This window comes from Silene latifolia, chromosome 4 (assembly GCF_048544455.1).
Source record: "Silene latifolia isolate original U9 population chromosome 4, ASM4854445v1, whole genome shotgun sequence".
Lineage (NCBI taxonomy): Eukaryota > Viridiplantae > Streptophyta > Magnoliopsida > Caryophyllales > Caryophyllaceae > Silene > Silene latifolia.
In genome coordinates, this window is record NC_133529.1 from 561,523 (window position 1) to 580,882 (window position 19,360).

The window sequence follows — 19,360 nt, forward strand, 5'->3', positions numbered from 1 at the left end:
CGATGGGGGCATTATATTATATGTAAAAGTAGGGCAAGAATGACTGATGGGTAGTGTCTGCTTGTTCAATGTGACAGTTGAATTGTTGGGGTCTTTCCTAATTATGCGTCAGTCCAAGTCTTTGAGCAATGTCCATTTATAACTTAGCCTATTATAATAGTTTCATGTCCATTTCTAGTAGTTGATATGTGATTTGAAAGCTGCCTATACTTTGCCTGAAACCCATGTGAACATAACCAATGAATTTCGATATACTTCTCCCGTCCCACTTAATTGTTTACCTTTTTAATTTTTTCTGAGGGACTAAGGGAATATTAGGAATACACGTGATTATATCTGTTCTCATATATTGAATTTGTGAACCAATTTGTATCAAGTTGAGGTTAAAACGCGATCCATTAGAGTTATTTAAAGAATTGCTATCGTCTACGTTAAGATTAAAGGTAGAGAAAAAACAATCTTCAGAAATACCTAGGGGAGTTTGATGAGCACAAAGAAAAGAAAAAGGGGAACAAAAGTAGAAGAAAGACAAATTTCAAAAATACTTGTGCTTGCTAAATGTAACATTTTTTCCTGCGAGCCATAAAAACAACTAAATAAGGACAAAAGACTTAAAAAATCGAAAATCTGTTAATTCATAGTATTATTTTCGTATTAACCATTAATTAAGACATGTTCGATAATCTAACTCTTTATTTTGGGTTACCAACATATAAACATTTAACATTTGACAGCATATGAGAGCATTGAATGAATGAAAAAGCGAACGGGGCAAAGAAGAGTAGAGAACGGAAGTAGGCAGCATGCACCTTAACTGGTAAAAAACTTTTGCATTTTACCCACCCTCTAAAACGTGGGTCGGCTTCCCCATTTATTATCCCTACTTTCTTCTTCTTTCCCTCAACTCTCTTTAGGGTAAATTTTATTGCACTCAAACAACTAAAGTGATCTAGAGTACAAATCTTTTTCACTACACCTTTTTAAGCTTGCGAGAATTTAAAAAAAAAAAGCGTAAAAAATCCTTTTCCTTTTTAGAAGAACGATTCTTTCTTTATTCAGACTCTTCATATGTGTCCTTGTGATACACGTTAGAAAAAACCGTTTACATGACATTATTGCAGGTAAAAAAATAGTGGTCATAAATCATAAATCCGCAGTCATGATAAACCGAAAGCTTGTGTGTCTCTTTCTCAGATTTTGGTGTATCATGTGTGCGGAAAGCCCTAACCTTTAATTTTCTTCATGTACTCTCTACTCTGACGGTAACATCATTCCCTTCCTTTTCCATCTCATTAATTCACTGCTTGTTCCTCCACATGTACAAATTATAAACAAAAATCCATGTTTATAAGAGGAAACCAATTCAAATTACCATATAAGAGGGAGTGATTTAGGGGCAGGACCGTCTAATAGCAAATTCAAAAGGTTTTAGAGTCGGACCTCTCAAATTCATTTAACGGCCCTACTTAGGGGTTTATAGGAGTACATGTATAATGTATACCCTCCGTAGCTAGTTAAGAAATCGTAATAAATTAATGGCAAAATAAGAGAATTCCACTAATCGACTAAAATCAAGTGATTTAATTAGTGAAGATGTACAAAGGAGTTATAAGTACTTCAAAGGACTGTCTACTATGGAGTACAAAATAATACACTGCCTACGATTAGGCTATCTATCGAGATTACAGACAAACATAATAATAATAATTATCATAATCTACTGATGCTCATTCTTAACGCTAGCAGAAGGAATAATATCTTGAAGCAGTCCATTGTCTGTAAGCATAGAGGCACCAAGTGAAGTAGCGCCACCAGTAACGCGCCTCTCTTGTGAAACCAACAATGGAGTACAAGTGTTAAAATGGTTAAAGTGAGGAGGCAAGCTTCTATTGAGATAGGAGTAGTTGATTTGCAAAGGCAGCGCGTAGGCAGCAGCGTTTGCACCAAAGGCGGACGCTTGCACAACCGCAGAGGGGTGAGTGTGTTGGCCTTCATATGTTGTCATTACTATGGAGGGATCATTGAATGATCTCTCCACTCTCTTCTTTACATTACATGCTGCACTAGTGCACCGGAAGTAACTCCTGTGTTCCAATGTTGAACAAATACCCAACCATTATATCAAACATACTCGTATGATTGTAGCATTGTGTCATACTCCAATATTATCTACTCCCTACTTACTAATATCAAAATGACTTCATTACTAAACTTTATACGCTTCTTTCATTGTGAAATTAAGTTTTTGTTCGTGCACTTAAGCTTTTGACCATTGTTGGTCATTAGAAAAGTATATATCTTGCACCTTTTGATCCCTTATAAACTACGAAATATCAATATTAGCGTTAACCATGGCCGATTTGTGTAGGGGAGTAAAGAAAATAGATTTATTTTTTTACGGAAAAGCTTGGAAATCGTAGTCACATTAAAGAAAGTAGTGTAGGACAATGATATGACATGATTGAGTCTCAATATCACCCTCTCACAAGCTTTATGGAGGGTCTACCATCATAGTGATTAGTGAGTGACCTCTCATTCTGAATGTTAAAGGATGGTACCGAGACTCGGACAAGCCGGTAGCACCATCTCATTTTCCGTACAATGAACAAAGCTCACAACTCACAAGTTGGGGGCCGGGGAGTGAAAGCAATGTACACTGAAATTGATGAAAGAGTTACATAAAAAAGATGAACAAGCAAGTATTGATTCCGTACTGGAATTGGTACAAAGAGATTAAACATACTACCTTGGAAAAGGGCTGTTTTTGACAGCTTTTTGGCCATACTTTCTCCAACGATAGCCATCCTCAAGATGATCAACCTCACTCCTTGTCATGAATGCTACTCTTGGCTCTCTCTGCCTTTTCTGTGTTTGTTTCGTTGTCTTTTTGTGTTTTGTCCTTTTTTTTTTTTTTAATTATTAACACCAAAATAGAAGCTACTTCCGTCAGAGAACATCTCAGAATAAGCATAAACTAATAATCACACACACACACACACACCATTTAATTTTAATTTTAAGCATTATTAAATGATGCACAAAACAAGGACTACACATCAAAATTGGGACCAACAAATCTCTTAACATAAATAAATCCAAATGCAGATCTCTTTTCTCACATTTTACAGCTGCACATTTCATGACACTCATAATCCTAATCAACAACCATATATATGAATGTGGCTTTTAATTCTCAAAATAAAAAGTACCCATTTTAGCATTCAAACTCTATTCGACTGGGTATCTCTTATATCTATCAAATAACCCCAAAAGCTTGATTCTTTAACTTGAATATATCACCAGTTCTTGTTTAACACCATCTTTAAGTTAAACCAATAAAAAGAGGAAAAGGAAGAGTGGAAAACTTACTGTTTGAGTAAAGTTTGTTGGTGTTGTTGCTGATCATCAAGTTCATCAGAAGAATGGATGTGGTGGTGCAGATCATCATTAGATGCAGAAGAAATAGAAGAAGAATTATTGGGTGTTGTAGGCAGATTATTATTATTATTATTATTATGAAGTTGATCACTTGTTTCTGGATTAACATTTTGGATATTATTATGAGGTGCAATAATAGGGTCAAGGGAAGTAGTAAAAACCTCATCATTATTATTATTAGTATGATTAAGATCATCATGAAATAGAGAAGGAGTAGTGGTGTAATTAATGAAATCTTGCATGCCTAATAACTCCATAAACCCAGATGATAATATTTCTGAGTCAAGACCTAAACTTGATGATAATAATGATGTTGATGATGATAATAAAGAGTGATTTTCTGTTAAATAATCATAATTTAAAGCTCCTCCTCCTTCTCCTTCTCCTCCTATCAAACTCTCCATCTTCACTGCTGCTTATTTTAACAAAGGAAGATTCTTTGGCTACCACCTTACTTGTTGTAGTCTATTAAATTAGAGAGATGATAAAGAGAGAGAAGGATATGGATGAAAATGAAAGGGACTTTAGAAAGAGAGGAGGCTGTTTTGGGTATTAGGACTACAACAAGGCCAAACCCGAAGGCATGGTATTATTATTGTAGTAGTAGCTGATATAGTTAATTCATTCATGGTCCCATTTTTTAAGGCCCATCTAAATCATTTTTAAACTTACTTAATAATTCCAATTTCTGTTTTATATAGAAATATTCGTTTTATAGTTAAAAAGGGATTATGTATTAATAACCAGTATAGTCAAAAGATAAAGAATACACATTCTTTAAAAATGTCTCATTTATTAATCTTGTATATGAAATTATCTAATTATAATTTATAACTGCGATCAACAAAATTTAAAGTTGAATGTAAGTTTGATTCGAAATGAAAATTGTAAACAAAAATAAGCAGATAAATCGTAGTAAGTTGGATCCAAAGCCCTAACCCCGCTTAAAAGGTAAAAATAATACTCCTTGTATATTAGTACATCCATTCATACGTGATAGGGGGTGTTTGGTAAACGGCATATTATTAGATTTAATCCAAATTGAGACCATAAACTTCATACTAAATTACTCGGTATAGCGGAAGCGTAACTGATTACATGACGAATGGTTGAGATGAACCGCCTGAAGGGACGGTTTTTAGGATTAGGTCTTCTAGTATACACACATACCGACATGATCTCTCTACTGATGGGATGCGGGGAGATTAGGTTATTGTGTGCTACCAGGGACCATAACCCGGGTAACTTATATATAGTCTTCTTAATCTAATGCGCCCATCATGCATTAACAAACCTAATGGGTATCTACACTTAGATAAAAGACTGACCCATACTTTTTAAGACGTAAATAAGCTCATATTTAATACACCTTAGTGGATCACTTTATATTTGGGCTAACTTTAACTCTTACAATCTCCCACTTGGGCCAAATACATCCATATACTGAACTTTTCCTTTTTCACCGATTAATGCAAAATATTAATAATAATAAATTTAATAATTAAGTTTCAAATTGAGTTAAATATCAACGGTATACTTATTATTTTTCTTTAATATTGCTATCTAAAAACCGCACATTTGCGCGAGATCTATGCTAGTTATAATTTATAACTGCGATCAAAAAAAATTTAAGTTTAATGTGAGTTTGATTCGAAATGAAAATTGTAAACAAAAATAAGCAAACAATTCGAAGTAAGTCGGATCCAATGCATCAACCCGGATAAAAGGTAAAAACAATACTCCTAGTACATCCATAAGTGGTATTCATCGTCCCCACTATCTCGTTTTGTATATGTAACATTGTTTCCCTTATTCAAAATTTTCATTTAAGGCAACGTTAATACTCCATAGGGACACCATGTATAGTCAGCCTGTGGGGAAAATGGAGTAGTTGACTCTTGACTGACATAGTGACAAGTGTCAATATATAAGTAAACATATATAAGTACGGAAAACAACATAATAATAAGAAGCAAATAAAAACAGGCAGAGTAGTAGTTAGGTGAACCAACACTGGTGGTGGCCGTGCTCACAATTCACACCACTCTTTCTTTACTGCTTTAACTTTGACCCACATAACACGTTTTTTGGGTGCTTGACTGCTTAATGTGAGTACAGTTTAGGTTTCACATACATGAGCCGCGGCCAAAGCTCACCCTATAGCGGAACTAAGATTTGAAACCAAAATTTTCACCCACGTTAAAATATTACATAATATATAATAAAATAAAGTCAAAAAAATCGTAAATTTTAACTAAAACCTTCAATTTCGAGTTTTCAAGAATTTGGGCCAGGTCGGTAATTTTGGGTTCGATCATTTTCGAGTCAATTATTACCAAGTTATTTAGGGATAATGATCGATTCAGTGTGCATCAATATATATGTGAGTCGTGTCATATAGGTATTACGGGTTGACAAGTCAGTTTAGATTACAGGTTTAATTCGGGTCTTGAGTTCGAGTGTTAGGTCAAACACGGATCGGGTTATTCGAGTGAGGTCAAGGCTAGGTCTACTCGATCATAATAAGCATCTTAGTATGCATGCAAATAGACTAATTATAATATATGCAAGCTAATCTAATCTAAGACAATAATATAATAGACATGTCATAAAGCAGGACAAGATTAATGCGGTATTAAGAAGATCGTAAATTATGGAGGGTGGATTGGCGACATAAATGGAGAGGTATGTACACGATCATGCACAAAAGCAACACAAACATGCAACAAAGCACTTTGAGAAAGACTAAAGTTAAATATATTGATGTGTAATTGCGTGCATGCAAATATAAAATGACCCTTTAAAACAAAGATGCATGATCCTCAATTCCTCATTCATCATCCTTGTTTAATCCTTTTTGCTTTTCTAGAACAACCACCATTATAATATTATTACATTTCTTTTTCACCGATCCCTATAAAGACTAAAGCCAAAGAATATTTTCGTCCTAATTTTTGGATTATATTAAGGCCCCAATATCCCTTTTCCTACTGTTTTTTGATTCAAAATAAATTGCTTTAATAAAATCTATTGAAATATTTCTCTCTTGTACTGTGGAGGAAAAAGAGAGGGGAAAAAAATAGTCTCTAAAAAGGGCATATCCATTGAGTTTTAAGATTAAAACGAATTCGATAACACGTCATTTATATAGATGGACATAACATTTTGCTAATTTCCGGTTATTCTATTTTTGTGATGCTTGTTAAGTTTATGTATAAAGATAGGAGGAAACCAAATCTTACAGTTAGGGACTATAGTAAATTGGAGGCACAAAATAGGTTTAAGACTTCAAGTCATGCGAGCAACAATAAATTGAAAGGAACGCTATATGTTGGATGGAGTTAAGATTAGATAAAATTGGATTATTTTTATGATTGGATCTAACCTAAAAATGTACTCCGTTATGTATATATACATGCATGTAAATTTCTTAAAGCATATAATCGTATAGAAGAAGATGGAAAGAAAAGACCAAAGGAATTGCAAAATTTAAAGAGAAGCAAATCTACTGAAGAGAGATATATATGTATAGCTGTTTTCCTTTTTTATAATTTTGACATGAAAAGAAAAGTAGGCAAAGAACAATAATTAGAAGATGAATGAATGTGTATGTGTGCATGCAAAACTGTGGACGTGTCACATATTATTATAATTCCAAGCATGTGAATCTGTCATGATTTTGCAAAATCACAAATTCTCATTTGACGAGCTCATGTATTTTTCGTGTACAACCTTTACCAATCACCATTATATATTGTCGTCTTTTCATTATTATTGTTTGCCATGCAAATAATGCCAAGTATGCAATGCAATCACGTAAATAGTTATTATATAAGATTATGTTATTAGTATATATTTTGCATGTTTATATATTAGACTTTCTAGTTGAACCAGATAACAGCGTGATTAATCGACCTAGATAACACCTTGATTAACTTGTTAATTACTAGTGTAGTTGATAAGCAATTGCTAGGTAGACTATCCAAAGAGGAGCCCATGAGGACAATAATAGCCATTGTTTGTGATAAAGTGTGTTGGAATAATGTCATCTTACTACTTAAAAGATTCCTAACTAATTAATCTGCTTGCTTCACTCTTTAATCTGCAACTAGTGTGATTAAACGGAAAGCTGTGTGCCATTGTTGGTAAACCCGTAGACACCAAACACCTTACAAATACTATATAACAGGAGTATCGAGTAAATATGACAAAAGACTAGCTAGGAGAAACCCGTAACGAATAAAATGGTTTCTTAAAAACTTACTCTATTAGTTAAAAGATAGTCTCTCAATAGAAAATAGAGATCCATTCCGCTGCCTGCCTAACTGCTAAAGTCCAAAACAGGAGGTTATAGCTTACTAGCGTCAACTATCATCTACGCAAATTCACATTGACGGCCTCATGTATATATTCATTTTAACTAAGACAAAAACAGAATGTATTGAAATTAACAAAATATTTGTTTTATTTATACAAATGGGGATTATGTAACCCGTTTATTCTTAAAGACGGATATATCTGTCTTAACTCAACCTATTATATCATCAATCAATTTATTTGGACTGCGACTTTTATGCACGGGCCGTCAATTTGGAGCCTACACATCAAACTCCCACCACGCCCTCTTTTTCTGCTAAACGCCGTACCCACGTAATAGTGTCCTTTTTTAATTACTGCTTTTTGCATCAAACCACCTGTGTCGATCTCTTAAGGTTCTGTTCTTTTCGACTAAAAAGGGTTGAACTGAATTTAACTGAATTAAATGGAGCTGAGCTGAGCTAAATTGAACTAAACTAAAGTAAGGGTTAATTTATAAAGAGATGAGTTGAACTGAGCTGACATAAAATAATTTGAAATTAAGTCTAAAATAACATGGCTTTTATAAGATATGAGATTGAGGGTTTTGAATGAATGTATTATTTACTGTGAAAGGAATACAAGTATTTATAGGGAGGTGTTAGCTAGGTTACAATGATTATATTCTTGGGGAATAAGCTAACTATATTTACATATATAATATATTGACTAAGTCTAATTATTATTGTTAATACGCCCCCGCAAGATGGACGACGGAGAAAGAAGACCAATCTTGTCTCGTAGAAGAAGGAATCGTTGCTTGTGTAGCGGTTTAGTGAGAGCGTCAGCGAGTTGATCGGTACTTGCAATGTGCTGAATTCGAATAGAGCCTTGATGAAGCTGCTCGCGAACAAAGTGAAAAGATAAGGCCATGTGCTTCATCCGGGAGTGAAAGACTGGATTTTTAGCATACATTGTAGCTGACAAGTTGTCGCAGTAAATGGCTGGCGGTTTTGTGACATGAAAGTGAAGCTCGGGAGTAGATTTGAAGCGGAGTAACTCGGTTGTGGCGGAAGCGACTGCTCGAAATTCGGCCTCAGTAGTTGATAGGGATAAACCACGTTGCTTTTTGGAGGACCATGTTATAGGATTGCGACCAAGGTAGAGAATATAGCCAGTAGTGGAAATGTAATTATCTTTGTCGCCGGCAAAGTCAGCATCACAGAAGGCATGGAGACAGAGCGGGTTTTCGGAGTATAGTTGTATGCCATGGTGTTGAGTCCCTTGAAGATAACGGAGTAGACGTTTGAGAGCAGACCAGTGAGTAGTGGTGGGATGATGGAGAAATTGAGCAAGCCGATTGACAGTAAAAGCAATGTCAGGTCGTGTAAGAGATAAATATTGTAAACTCCCAACTATTGCGCGGTAATCCGAGTGATTGTAAATTGGTTTATTATCCTCCCGAGTGAGGTGCGTGTCAGTCGACATAGGGGTAGTAAGTGGTTTGGCATTGTCCATGTTGTATTTTGTTAATAAATCATGTACATATTTTGATTGATTTAAATGAAGACCATTAGGATTTGGTGTGACTTCAATACCAAGGAAGTAAGAAAGTGGTCCAAGATCTTTCAGTGAGAATCGTTTGGATAGGTTGTCAATAAGGTTTTGTAAATGAGCTTGGTTAGGTCCAGTAATGATAATGTCATCGACATAGACTAGCATAAATATGCGAGTTGTATTGGTTGTATAAATGAATAAAGAGGAATCGGAAATTGATTGTTTGAATCCAAAACGAACGAGAAAGGTTTTGAGCTCCGTGTACCAGGCTCGAGGAGCTTGTTTTAGACCGTAAATGGCTTTGTTGAGTTTGCACACAAAATCCGGTTTAGAGGTGTCAACAAAGCCTTGTGGTTGACTCATAAAGACATTGTCATTTAAAGTCCCTTGGAGAAAGGCGTTATTGACATCGAGTTGGCGTAAAGTCCAGGAATTGCTAACAGCAAGAGATAAAATGAGGCGAACGGTGGTGGGTTTGACGACAGGACTGAAGGTTTCTGTTTAGTCAATGCCGGGTCGTTGATGGAATCCTTTTGCGACCAAGCGGGCTTTGTGTTGTTTTAGAGAGCCATCGGGGTTATATTTGATTCGATAGACCCATTTGCAACCGATGACATTTTGAGATGGATGCCGTGGGACTAGAGTCCATGTTTGATTTTTCTCGAGGGCATGAAATTCTTCTTGCATTGCGGTTCTCCATGGAGGTATTATGAGAGCTTGCTTGACGGTTTTGGGAAGAGCGTTGGGTGATGCGGAGGTATGAGCGAGCTGGGCATACTTGGAGGGGGTTTTTATGTACTTGGGATTGGGTTTCCTAATGTTGTTGTCTAGGCGAGTGACAACAGTTCGTTTTGGAGGAGGTGGGGGTGGAGGTGGAGGAGGGGTCGGCGTGGTAGAGGTAGGGGTGTGAAGGGTGGCAGGAGAGGGTGTGACGGGTTGAGAGGTAGAGACAGGGGTTTGTGGAGTGGCAGGAGAGGGTGAGACGGGTTCGGGTTCAGGTCGTGTGGGACTGGCAGAGGAGACGGGTTGGGCAGGAGGAGGTCGACGATGATAGACCTGGGTTATGGGAGGGCGTGGTCGAGTGTCAGGTGGAGAAGTGGAGGTTGACACGGGTGGTGGGTGAGGTGGTATAATGGGTATGATGAGCGGACACCAATCGTTTGGATCGGTGTTGGTATTATTGGGTGAGTCAGTAGTAAGTAACTGAGTGTAAGAGAAAGTATCTTCAACAAACTTGACATGTCTCGATGTATAGATACGATTGGTTTTTGGATCAAAACAATGGAACGCACTTTGAGTAGAGGAATAGCCTACGAAAATACAAGGAGTCGACCTATATTCAAGTTTGTGTCGTGTATATGGTCGAAGCCAGGGATAGCATAGGCATCCAAAATTATGTAGTTTTGTATAATTAGGAGGTTTATTATGTAGCTTGAAGTATGGAGTTTGACCTTGTAATGTTCGGGTTGGAAGACGATTAATAAGATAGGTAGCGGTGTTGAAAGCAAACGGCCATAGGGTGGTCGGCATTTTGGCGTGAGCGAGTAGGGCTAAGCCCGTTTCTACAATGTGACGGTGTCTCCGTTCAGCATAACCATTATGTTCGGGTGTATGCGGAGGAGAAGTAAAATGACTAATTCCATTATTGAGTAAATCATGGGTAAGTTTTTTGAATTCGCCTCCATTGTCGGAAAAGAATTGAATAATTGGTTTTTGAAAGTATTTCTCAACAAGTGCCTTGAATTGAAGGAATACTTTGGTTGTGTCGGATTTACGTTTTAACGGAAAAAGCCAAGTATATTTGCTAAAGTGGTCAACGAATATCACATAATATTTGTAATGGTCATAAGAAAGAACGGGACTAGTCCAAAGGTCCGAGTAAATGAGCTCGAGTGGAGCGGTTGTTGTGAAAGAATTCGTTGCGAATGGTAATTTGGTACTCTTGCTAATATTGCACGCATCACATGAAGAAAAATTCGATAAACTAAATGGTAAACTTTTATTGATAGTTTTCATTACATCAAAAGTAGGATGGCCTAATTTATGATGCCATGAAATAGGGGATGAGCCTTTCTTAATTAAATTCGCGGTTGGAGACGATGGGCTCAACTCGTAGATTCCATCTTTAGCTTGGCCCTGGAGTATCATCGATCCCGTCAATTTGTCCTTAACAACAAAGAAATTCGATGAGAAAATAACATTAACATTATTGTCTTTACACAATTGGGATATTGAGATAATTTTTCTAGAAATCTTTGGAACATGTAAAACATTGTTGAATTGAAGGGTTGATAATTGAAACTTACCTATATTAGCGATGTCGAGACCCGTACCATCACCAATAATGAGGTCATCATTGCCGAAATAGGGAGAGTGGAAGGCCAATGTGTCGAGGTCGTTGGTGACATGGTTGGAGGCTCCACTGTCCAGGAGGTATTGGTTGTTGAGTGGCGGTGCAGCAGCGGTAGAGGTGGTTGCAGAATGGGCTTGTGGCTGTTGGTGTTGGCGGGTTGGAGGCTCGGGAAAGGTGATGGTGGGGAAGAGCTTGCGAAAGAGAGGGCAATCAGCGATGACATGGCCGACTTGACGGCACCATTGGCAGCGGCCCTTGAAGGGACGCGGGTTCGGGTTAGAGGTGTACGGGGCAACAGTTTGGCGGGTGAAATTGGTGTTGGTGTTGGGTTGATAACGGTTGTTGTTGTAGTTGTTTTGTCGTTGATTGTTGTATTGGTTGGGACGATATGCGGCATTGGCCGTGGGGTTAAAGATATCGGTGTCGGGTTGTTGTTGTTTGATTAAAAGTTCATGTTGGAGCAATTTTTCATGGAGTGCTTCAAATGAAATTGGGTTGTCGCGTGCTCGAACGGTGTCGATGACGGGTTTAAAGGTTTTATAGTCTAATCCTTTAAGGACTTTGGAAATAATGTCTTCGGGGTCAATTATTTTACCCATCAATGCGAGTTGGTCAATACATGATTTCATGGTGTTCATGTATTCGGTTATGGATTGGTTAGAGGTTTTGACAATCGAGTCTAAGCGGTCTTTTAATTGCATAATATGCGCACGCGAAGGGTTTGCGTAGGTTTGCGCTAAAATATCCCATGCTTCTTTAGAGGTTTTAGCACGGATTATGAGGGCTTGGACGGTTGATGATAGGGTACCCATAAGGGCTCCTAAAATCAACCCATCTTGTTTAAGCCATGAAAGATAGGAGGGGTTTGGTTGTTCGGTTTTGTCAGCACCAACGACGGTTGGTGATGGAGCGGGGTTGGTCCCATCGAGGAACCCGAGCAAACTGAAACCAAAGAAAATATTGGTGAGTTGGAAGAACCATGTGGTGTAGTTTGTGGGTGTCAATTTGACGCAATGAGTGAGGTTGGGTGAGACAAGTGGTTCGTTGGCATCGTGAGGGTTGCGGACGATGGTGTCTTGGTGAGTGTTTGTCATGGTCGAGGATGAGAGTTGGAAGAGGAGTGGTGTTTGGCGTTTAAAGGTGGGGCGGCTGCGGGTTTTGAGAAGATTTTTGGCGGATCGATTTGAGCTCGAAGATACCATATAAGATATGAGATTGAGGGTTTTGAATGAATGTATTATTTACTGTGAAAGGAATACAAGTATTTATAGGGAGGTGTTAGCTAGGTTACAATGATTATATTCTTGGGGAATAAGCTAACTATATTTACATATATAATATATTGACTAAGTCTAATTATTATTGTTAATAGCTTTAATCAGTTTCATAATTTTAAATGTTGCTCCTCTATGATTGATAATAGAGCCGTCGGCAAAATTTGAGATATAGGCACCCGTAGGGTATTCCATTAGGTTCTCGTAACCAAGGGCCGCCAACTAAAACGATCTAAAATGCTCAACACAAATTCTCATTGAAGACGAGCACTATCCGTCACAAACTGAAGACGGATAGTGCCCCCCTCACAATATGCAAGTGGCACTATTCATAGGGTGCTCCATTTTCCCCCCTTGCCTTATTGTGAGAGGGACACTATCCGTCTTTAACTTGTGACGGATAGTGTCCATCGCAAGTAAGACGCTTTGAATGCTAAAAGTTGGAACTTGATGACAAAATGAACAAAACGTTCATCTACACAAACTCAAGTCGATTCTGACACAACATTGGGCGGGGCCCTATTTGAAATCCTATGGGATACGGGTTTGTACTTTGTAGTTAGACTGTTGTCAATGGAAGAACACCATCTAATTTTGGAAGTTCTTTAGTAATGCCCAATCAGGAGCTGAGACATTAGCCCACGGCCCCTGAACTGTAATATGCCTACATGGATTGGGCTTATATTAACCGATTACACACCGAGTTTGACTCGGTCCAAAAGAGTCAAAGCACATAACTAGGAGGGTTGATCCAACATATCCAAGAATACAGGAAAAAGATACAGAAATGTGGTAAGATTTAGAGAGGCTTACTGATATTGAGAAGGGTCCGACTGAGCTGCAAGGACACTTCTGTAAAACCTCTTGAATATTTTAGAAATGATTTCCATAGTTCAGGTCAACAATACTTCTGCAGTATACAGCAAACAGAAGAACACAGCAAGGGCTTACTTATATGTAGAAGAAATAGAAATTTGAGAAGCAGCGAATCACCAAAGGATGGTTGGTGCACTAAATTAAATGTGGTATATTGTCCAAAATGACTAAACTAGTATTCCAAACACTCAATAGACATGACCTCAGTCCTATGCTACCTTTTGAAATGACAGAATGAATACCTTTGAAAAAATCAATAGTATGTCGACTGCGATAATTGAGACTTAGAATAGGAAAATACACAACTAAAAAAGACCGAGATAATATGCTCAAGTCCCACAAGCAAAATTTCGAAGCCAATGTCACCACAATTCTTGCTCAATGAAATGTTTATGATAAGCAAGAATATTCGACATGAAAAAACAACTGCAAGAAGCATGCACCTTGAACTCTCCCTCCGTCTCACACATGGAAGATTACGCACCAAGACTTGCTTGTGAAAGTAATAGAAATGAAGGTAGTCGCGAAAAAATCATAAACCACGACAAATACTCCTTAGTCTGAGACTATTATCATGTTTCTTCAGGTCTGAGATTACTATCATGTTTCTTCAAATAAGCTTTTCCTGATGATCGCTTGCTTCACTGCAATAACATTGGACCATAGCTCCAACTTGTATGTTCAATAATCTCTAATGATAGTGTATGCTCCTCATAGGTTCAAATTTAGGCAGATCATTCAGCCTTGGCAACAATTAAACGATTTTCGGGAGAAATGTCCGATGGAACATACTTGACAAGCTTACTCTCCAATCCGCATTCCTTAACCCACAACATCCTTCCCATGTCAATGATATCTTTGCACATAAACCCCAACGCCGCCCTATCTAGTGGCTTCATATTCCTCACAATGTCTTCAACGCATTCCGCGCCTAGAAGAGATTCAACATTGCCACTACAAAAACAAAAACAAAAACAAAACACGGATAAATTATATCATTAGTTTACCTCACCTAGCCACACCAAACTAATAGGAGAGAAAAATTTTCTTAAACGGGAAAATGAATCCAAAAAAAACTCATTCAAAAACCAAAACCCAGAATAAGAATTACTCTGGTGGCGCAGGAGATTGCAGAAATCCATCGTCCGAGAGAGTAGATCCATGGTCAGCATCAACTGCCCAACTGGTAAACCATGTTATAGCATGGAAATCATCCTTAGTGATACCAAGTTTCATTAAATAACTTCTATCTGCAAATTTTGGGAAGAAAAAGCAACAATTTTTCATCTCTCAAAAAAATTAAAAATATATTGAAATTGATAGTATTAAAGACTCACTGGTAAATGGTAAGCAAATAATAAGTAAAGTTACTTGTGTAGTGCTTCCACTGGCACAGATGGTGGCAACAGGTAGCCACAGCAATGCCCTTGAGGTTCTGACGAATATGTTCAGTTCCACTATTTTGGTCATAGTTTTCACCAAGACAACACCGAAGGGTCAAATCTGCGCAGTGACATATATCAGTACACCATTTTGGATTCAGGGCACTCAAATAGTTATGCATCTTTACAAGTTTTGTAAAGATGTTAAAGTAACTTTCAACAAACTTTTCCTAATTCCTAAATTATTTTTCAAAACACCCATTTTTATTTTAAAGACGCACCTGTCGCAGGCCCACAAAGATGTTTTCCAACAGCCAGGTAAGGTATTCCTCTCAATGACTGAACAGCATTCAGATTCAAGTCTTCAACTGCATCACAGAATCAATGGCCAAACTGTATACCAATACTTAAAAGAGGAAAAAAGAACAACAAAATACATGTAATTTATGTAACAGGTGTCCATGGTAACTATTTCTTTTTAGGAGTGCGATGGGTTGAAAAAGCTCCCTTATAATTTTACAACAAACAAACAGGAGATCTATCAACCGGTATTTATATGGGTTTTAAGTTCCAATTGCCATGACAACCATCAATTATAGAAACTGGGAACTCTTACACAATTAATACGCTCAGCATGGAGAGCAGATCACTGTGCTCCACTAAAGCATATGTAGTTACTAGAATGAAGAAACTTGCAAAAGAGGATGAAGTTTCTCGAGAATAAAGCGTCAACAACTTCCTAGACCTCCAACAAGCAAAATTATGAGTGACGCTCTTTACTTAATAAAGCTATTGTACCTTCCAATTAGTATGCAACTCTGAGTTGTAAAATAGATCAGAGTGCAGTTTAAGTGAAGTTTCTGCAACTATCTTGATTCTACAGTAGGCAATGATCAAAACTCAGCTGCTCTTCTGATAGTACTTCTACTACAGAAAGCATCCGCTCTGATTTATAGAGTTAAAAGACTTAAAAGTTAAAACTGAAGTATTGTGTTTCTCCGACATTTTGTGAAATGTATAGAGTTCCAGCCCCCCAATAAACCTTAGGAAGAATAAACTCAAAATAATGATAGGATGCACCGTTTTATCTACCCCATATAAGTCTCCTAAAAACCATAGATCTACAAGAACCAAACACACAAATGCAGAAGATCCTTACTGTCAATTCTTAACCGCTCCAGGGTCAAATCCTGTATCTGCCGTAAACTTCGATCAGCCTAAAAGTGTCAATAAGGAGCAATACAGTAGTAAACTAGTAAGCCAATCTCTGGGGTGCCTTAACATCTGAATTTCACATCACGTATATAAGAAAAACAATAACGAACTAGGAATATGAAACAGTTTCCACTGACACCCACCTTGAGCTTGTAGGACTTGCGCTCCACTAAGAAAACTTTGGTGATGCCATAACAATCGGCTAGTATTTGAGTTAAGTAACCCCGCCCAGCTCCGAACTCGACAACAGCCGAGATACCATTATTATTGGAATCTAAAAGCGAATCACTACATTTCTGTTTAGCTAAAGCTTGAGCACTATAACTCAAAACACCCAAGTCCTCCAGGTTACCAAGAATAGAAGCCTGCTGCAGGACATGCTTCTCCTGGTATGGCAATTTCCTGCACGTAGTGAGCATATCAATTTGTCTTTTGATTACAACAGGAAACACCATTTCACCAAAAAAAAAAAAAAGTGTGAAGAGGAACACAATTAGAGACCTATCAATCTGTCTTTTCATCCAGACGTCACAAGCTTCGGGCACCTTATAAGAAAAGGCCATATCTTTGCAAGAGGAGGTGTGAATAGCACGAATCTTGGAAAGCAAAGAAGAAAATTGGTGAAGAGTCAAAGCGTAAACCAAATTCCTCTTCATTTCAGAGGAGGTAACATCAGGTTCATCTACGAGTGCAGAATCATGGGTGCCACTGTTAATTCCCTTTTGGTAATAAGGCTCGAGCGATAAGGCCTGAGTTTGTTTCAACATGGGGCACTTCTTGACATGTCCGTCCATGTTTTCTTCAAGTACTTGACTTTATATTCAACAATTTCAAAATCAGAAGTAAGATAAATGATTAAAATATATGCATAGTGAGAGAACAAAATGAAGACAACAAAATAGAGAAAGAGAAGAGAATGATTACTGAGAAGGGTCAATTGGGCAAGGAATCCACTTAACATGAGACCTTGTAGTGTGATTTCCGCAAAACCTAAGAAATTGAAAGCAGGAATGAGCACCATAGCAAAAAATAAAAAATAAAATAAAAATAATAATAAAAAGCAGGATGCTGATAATAGAGAGCAAAGAAGACTAACAAGGAAGGATGAAGAGGGGCATTGGAGCATAGTCTATTCTTTTTAGGTAGCCAATACTGGCAGCGTTTCTCCCCCATCACTTGATGTTTATCGTTTTTCTAGTTGCTGGAATAGGTATACACTTTACATATACAACAAGGAGTATCAGTTAGTAGTTAGTTATGACAACACATTGATTAAAAATTGAGACAACTCCAGCAAAACAGAAGTAGCCTAAAAAATTCGTCAATGATTGATCCAGCGAAGCAGACGTAGAGTTTTGCTATGACAGGAAATCTTCGACTGAAGAACACACTAGATTACTGCCACGCCTAACAAATGAGCAAATAATGGTTTACAACATCATGCTAAAGACCAATTCCAGTGGTGTTTATTGTAGAAACAATACTTCTTTCATGTCAAATGAAGCAAGATAAAAGCCACTGCCTTCAATACTCTAATCCAAATCGCGCAAACACAGAAAAAACAGACATGCAGTAGAGGTGGCAGATGAGGATTTACAGAGAACTATTTCACATATATTCCATCGTCAACATTACATATCTCTAACTGCAATGAAAACACAAAAAATAAGTCTCATTCTAAAATCGGGATTTCAAGTGTTGGAGCCGTTTTAATTATATCAGCAGCACTAGTTTTACAAAAAAAATCTGGCTTCGCCAAGCGCCACCAAACAATGATTCAGGAACTTACAGTTACAGCCCAATGTATTTGTCAACTTAATTTTCAGAAAATTCATAGGAAATAATACTTTTTCCACTGTTACGGTCACAACCAAAAGTATCAAGGTGATCTCCACAAAGGTGACTAAACAATGATTCAAGACAGTTGGTTATCTGTATCAATTTACTAAACTCAACAAAACAAACAATAAATAACTAAATACAATTAACTCATCAATCTATCAAGTAGAAGTACTAATCTACTACACTAGTAAACTCATCAATCTTGATCAAATTACTAAACTTTGTAATTAGGAGATTAGCTAAACAACCCAAATAATTAGAGAACTATGAAATTAAATTTAAAAATATATTTAAAAAATAAATAAGAAATGAATTACTTGATGACTTACAAAATGTAGAGAGGGTTAAGGGAGTAGAGGTGTCGGCGGCGTTGAACGATGGTGGTTACGTCGAGCGTGGAGGGGCGAGGGTGGTTCGATGTGGAGGGAAAGAGGCGGGATTTACTGATTTGTGGGTAAGCCCATTTGCAGGTTCCACAATTAAGGTTTATGGGCCGGATTTCTTTGGGTTCAATTTCAGCTCACTTTTAGTGATATCAATTCAACTCACTTCGGTTCGATTCACTACTAGTTTTAAACCCGTGCAAAAAAAAATGCACAGACAAGACGGGCGTGTGTCTTTTAAAATTATGATATTTTAAACGGTTTTATTGGACATATCATTGAGTTTATTTATGGTATAAATACATGCTAAATTTAGATGGAGGACAATAATTTTGGGATGAGTATTAAAAATAAGGGTTTTTTTGTGAAAAACTACTTTATATTTAGGGGTATTTGTAAAAATACTACCTTATGTTATTTTTCTTGCTTTAGACAACCATTGTTTTCTCTTTTTTTGGTCAAAAACTACCTCTGCTGAAACTATGGCGAGATTTGATCGATTTACCGACATTAACCTGACCCACATGATTTTGATAACATCAAACAACAATGACCAAATGCGTCCAACCCACAATTTAACTCTACATAAGCAAAATTTATGTTTTCACATTTCATTAATAACTACGAACATCTACTGAAGTTAACCGTAAGTACATTACGACTTCTCAAAATCGTGCCTAAGCAAGATTAAAACATAAAAGAGTCAAAGGAGATAGGTTTAAGCCTTAAAACTGACCAAATTTG

General features: G+C 37.2%; 2 protein-coding genes across 3 annotated transcripts; both read right to left on the reverse strand.

Moving 5' to 3' along the window:
- Positions 1-1,548: 1,548 nt before the first annotated feature.
- On the reverse strand, positions 1,549-4,011 carry LOC141652442 (uncharacterized). The gene is made up of 3 exons (XM_074459908.1): positions 3,370-4,011; positions 2,747-2,899; positions 1,549-2,084 (listed from the first exon to the last, which is right to left on the reverse strand). The coding sequence occupies exons 1-3, from the start codon at positions 3,840-3,842 to the stop codon at positions 1,718-1,720; spliced, it is 993 nt and encodes a 330-aa protein (XP_074316009.1). The 5' UTR covers positions 3,843-4,011; the 3' UTR covers positions 1,549-1,717.
- Positions 4,012-13,901: 9,890 nt separating this feature from the next.
- On the reverse strand, positions 13,902-18,723 carry LOC141652443 (uncharacterized). 2 transcript variants are annotated; one of them, XM_074459909.1, is made up of 10 exons: positions 18,563-18,723; positions 17,488-17,608; positions 17,316-17,381; positions 16,893-17,204; positions 16,535-16,793; positions 16,336-16,393; positions 15,458-15,544; positions 15,166-15,297; positions 14,906-15,044; positions 13,902-14,748 (listed from the first exon to the last, which is right to left on the reverse strand). In XM_074459909.1, the coding sequence occupies exons 2-10, from the start codon at positions 17,562-17,564 to the stop codon at positions 14,529-14,531; spliced, it is 1,350 nt and encodes a 449-aa protein (XP_074316010.1). In that variant the 5' UTR covers positions 17,565-17,608; positions 18,563-18,723; the 3' UTR covers positions 13,902-14,528. The 2 variants fall into 2 exon arrangements, with proteins under 2 accessions (XP_074316010.1, XP_074316011.1); XM_074459910.1 differs by having other exon boundaries at positions 18,551-18,637.
- Between the last annotated feature and the right edge of the window lie 637 nt (positions 18,724-19,360).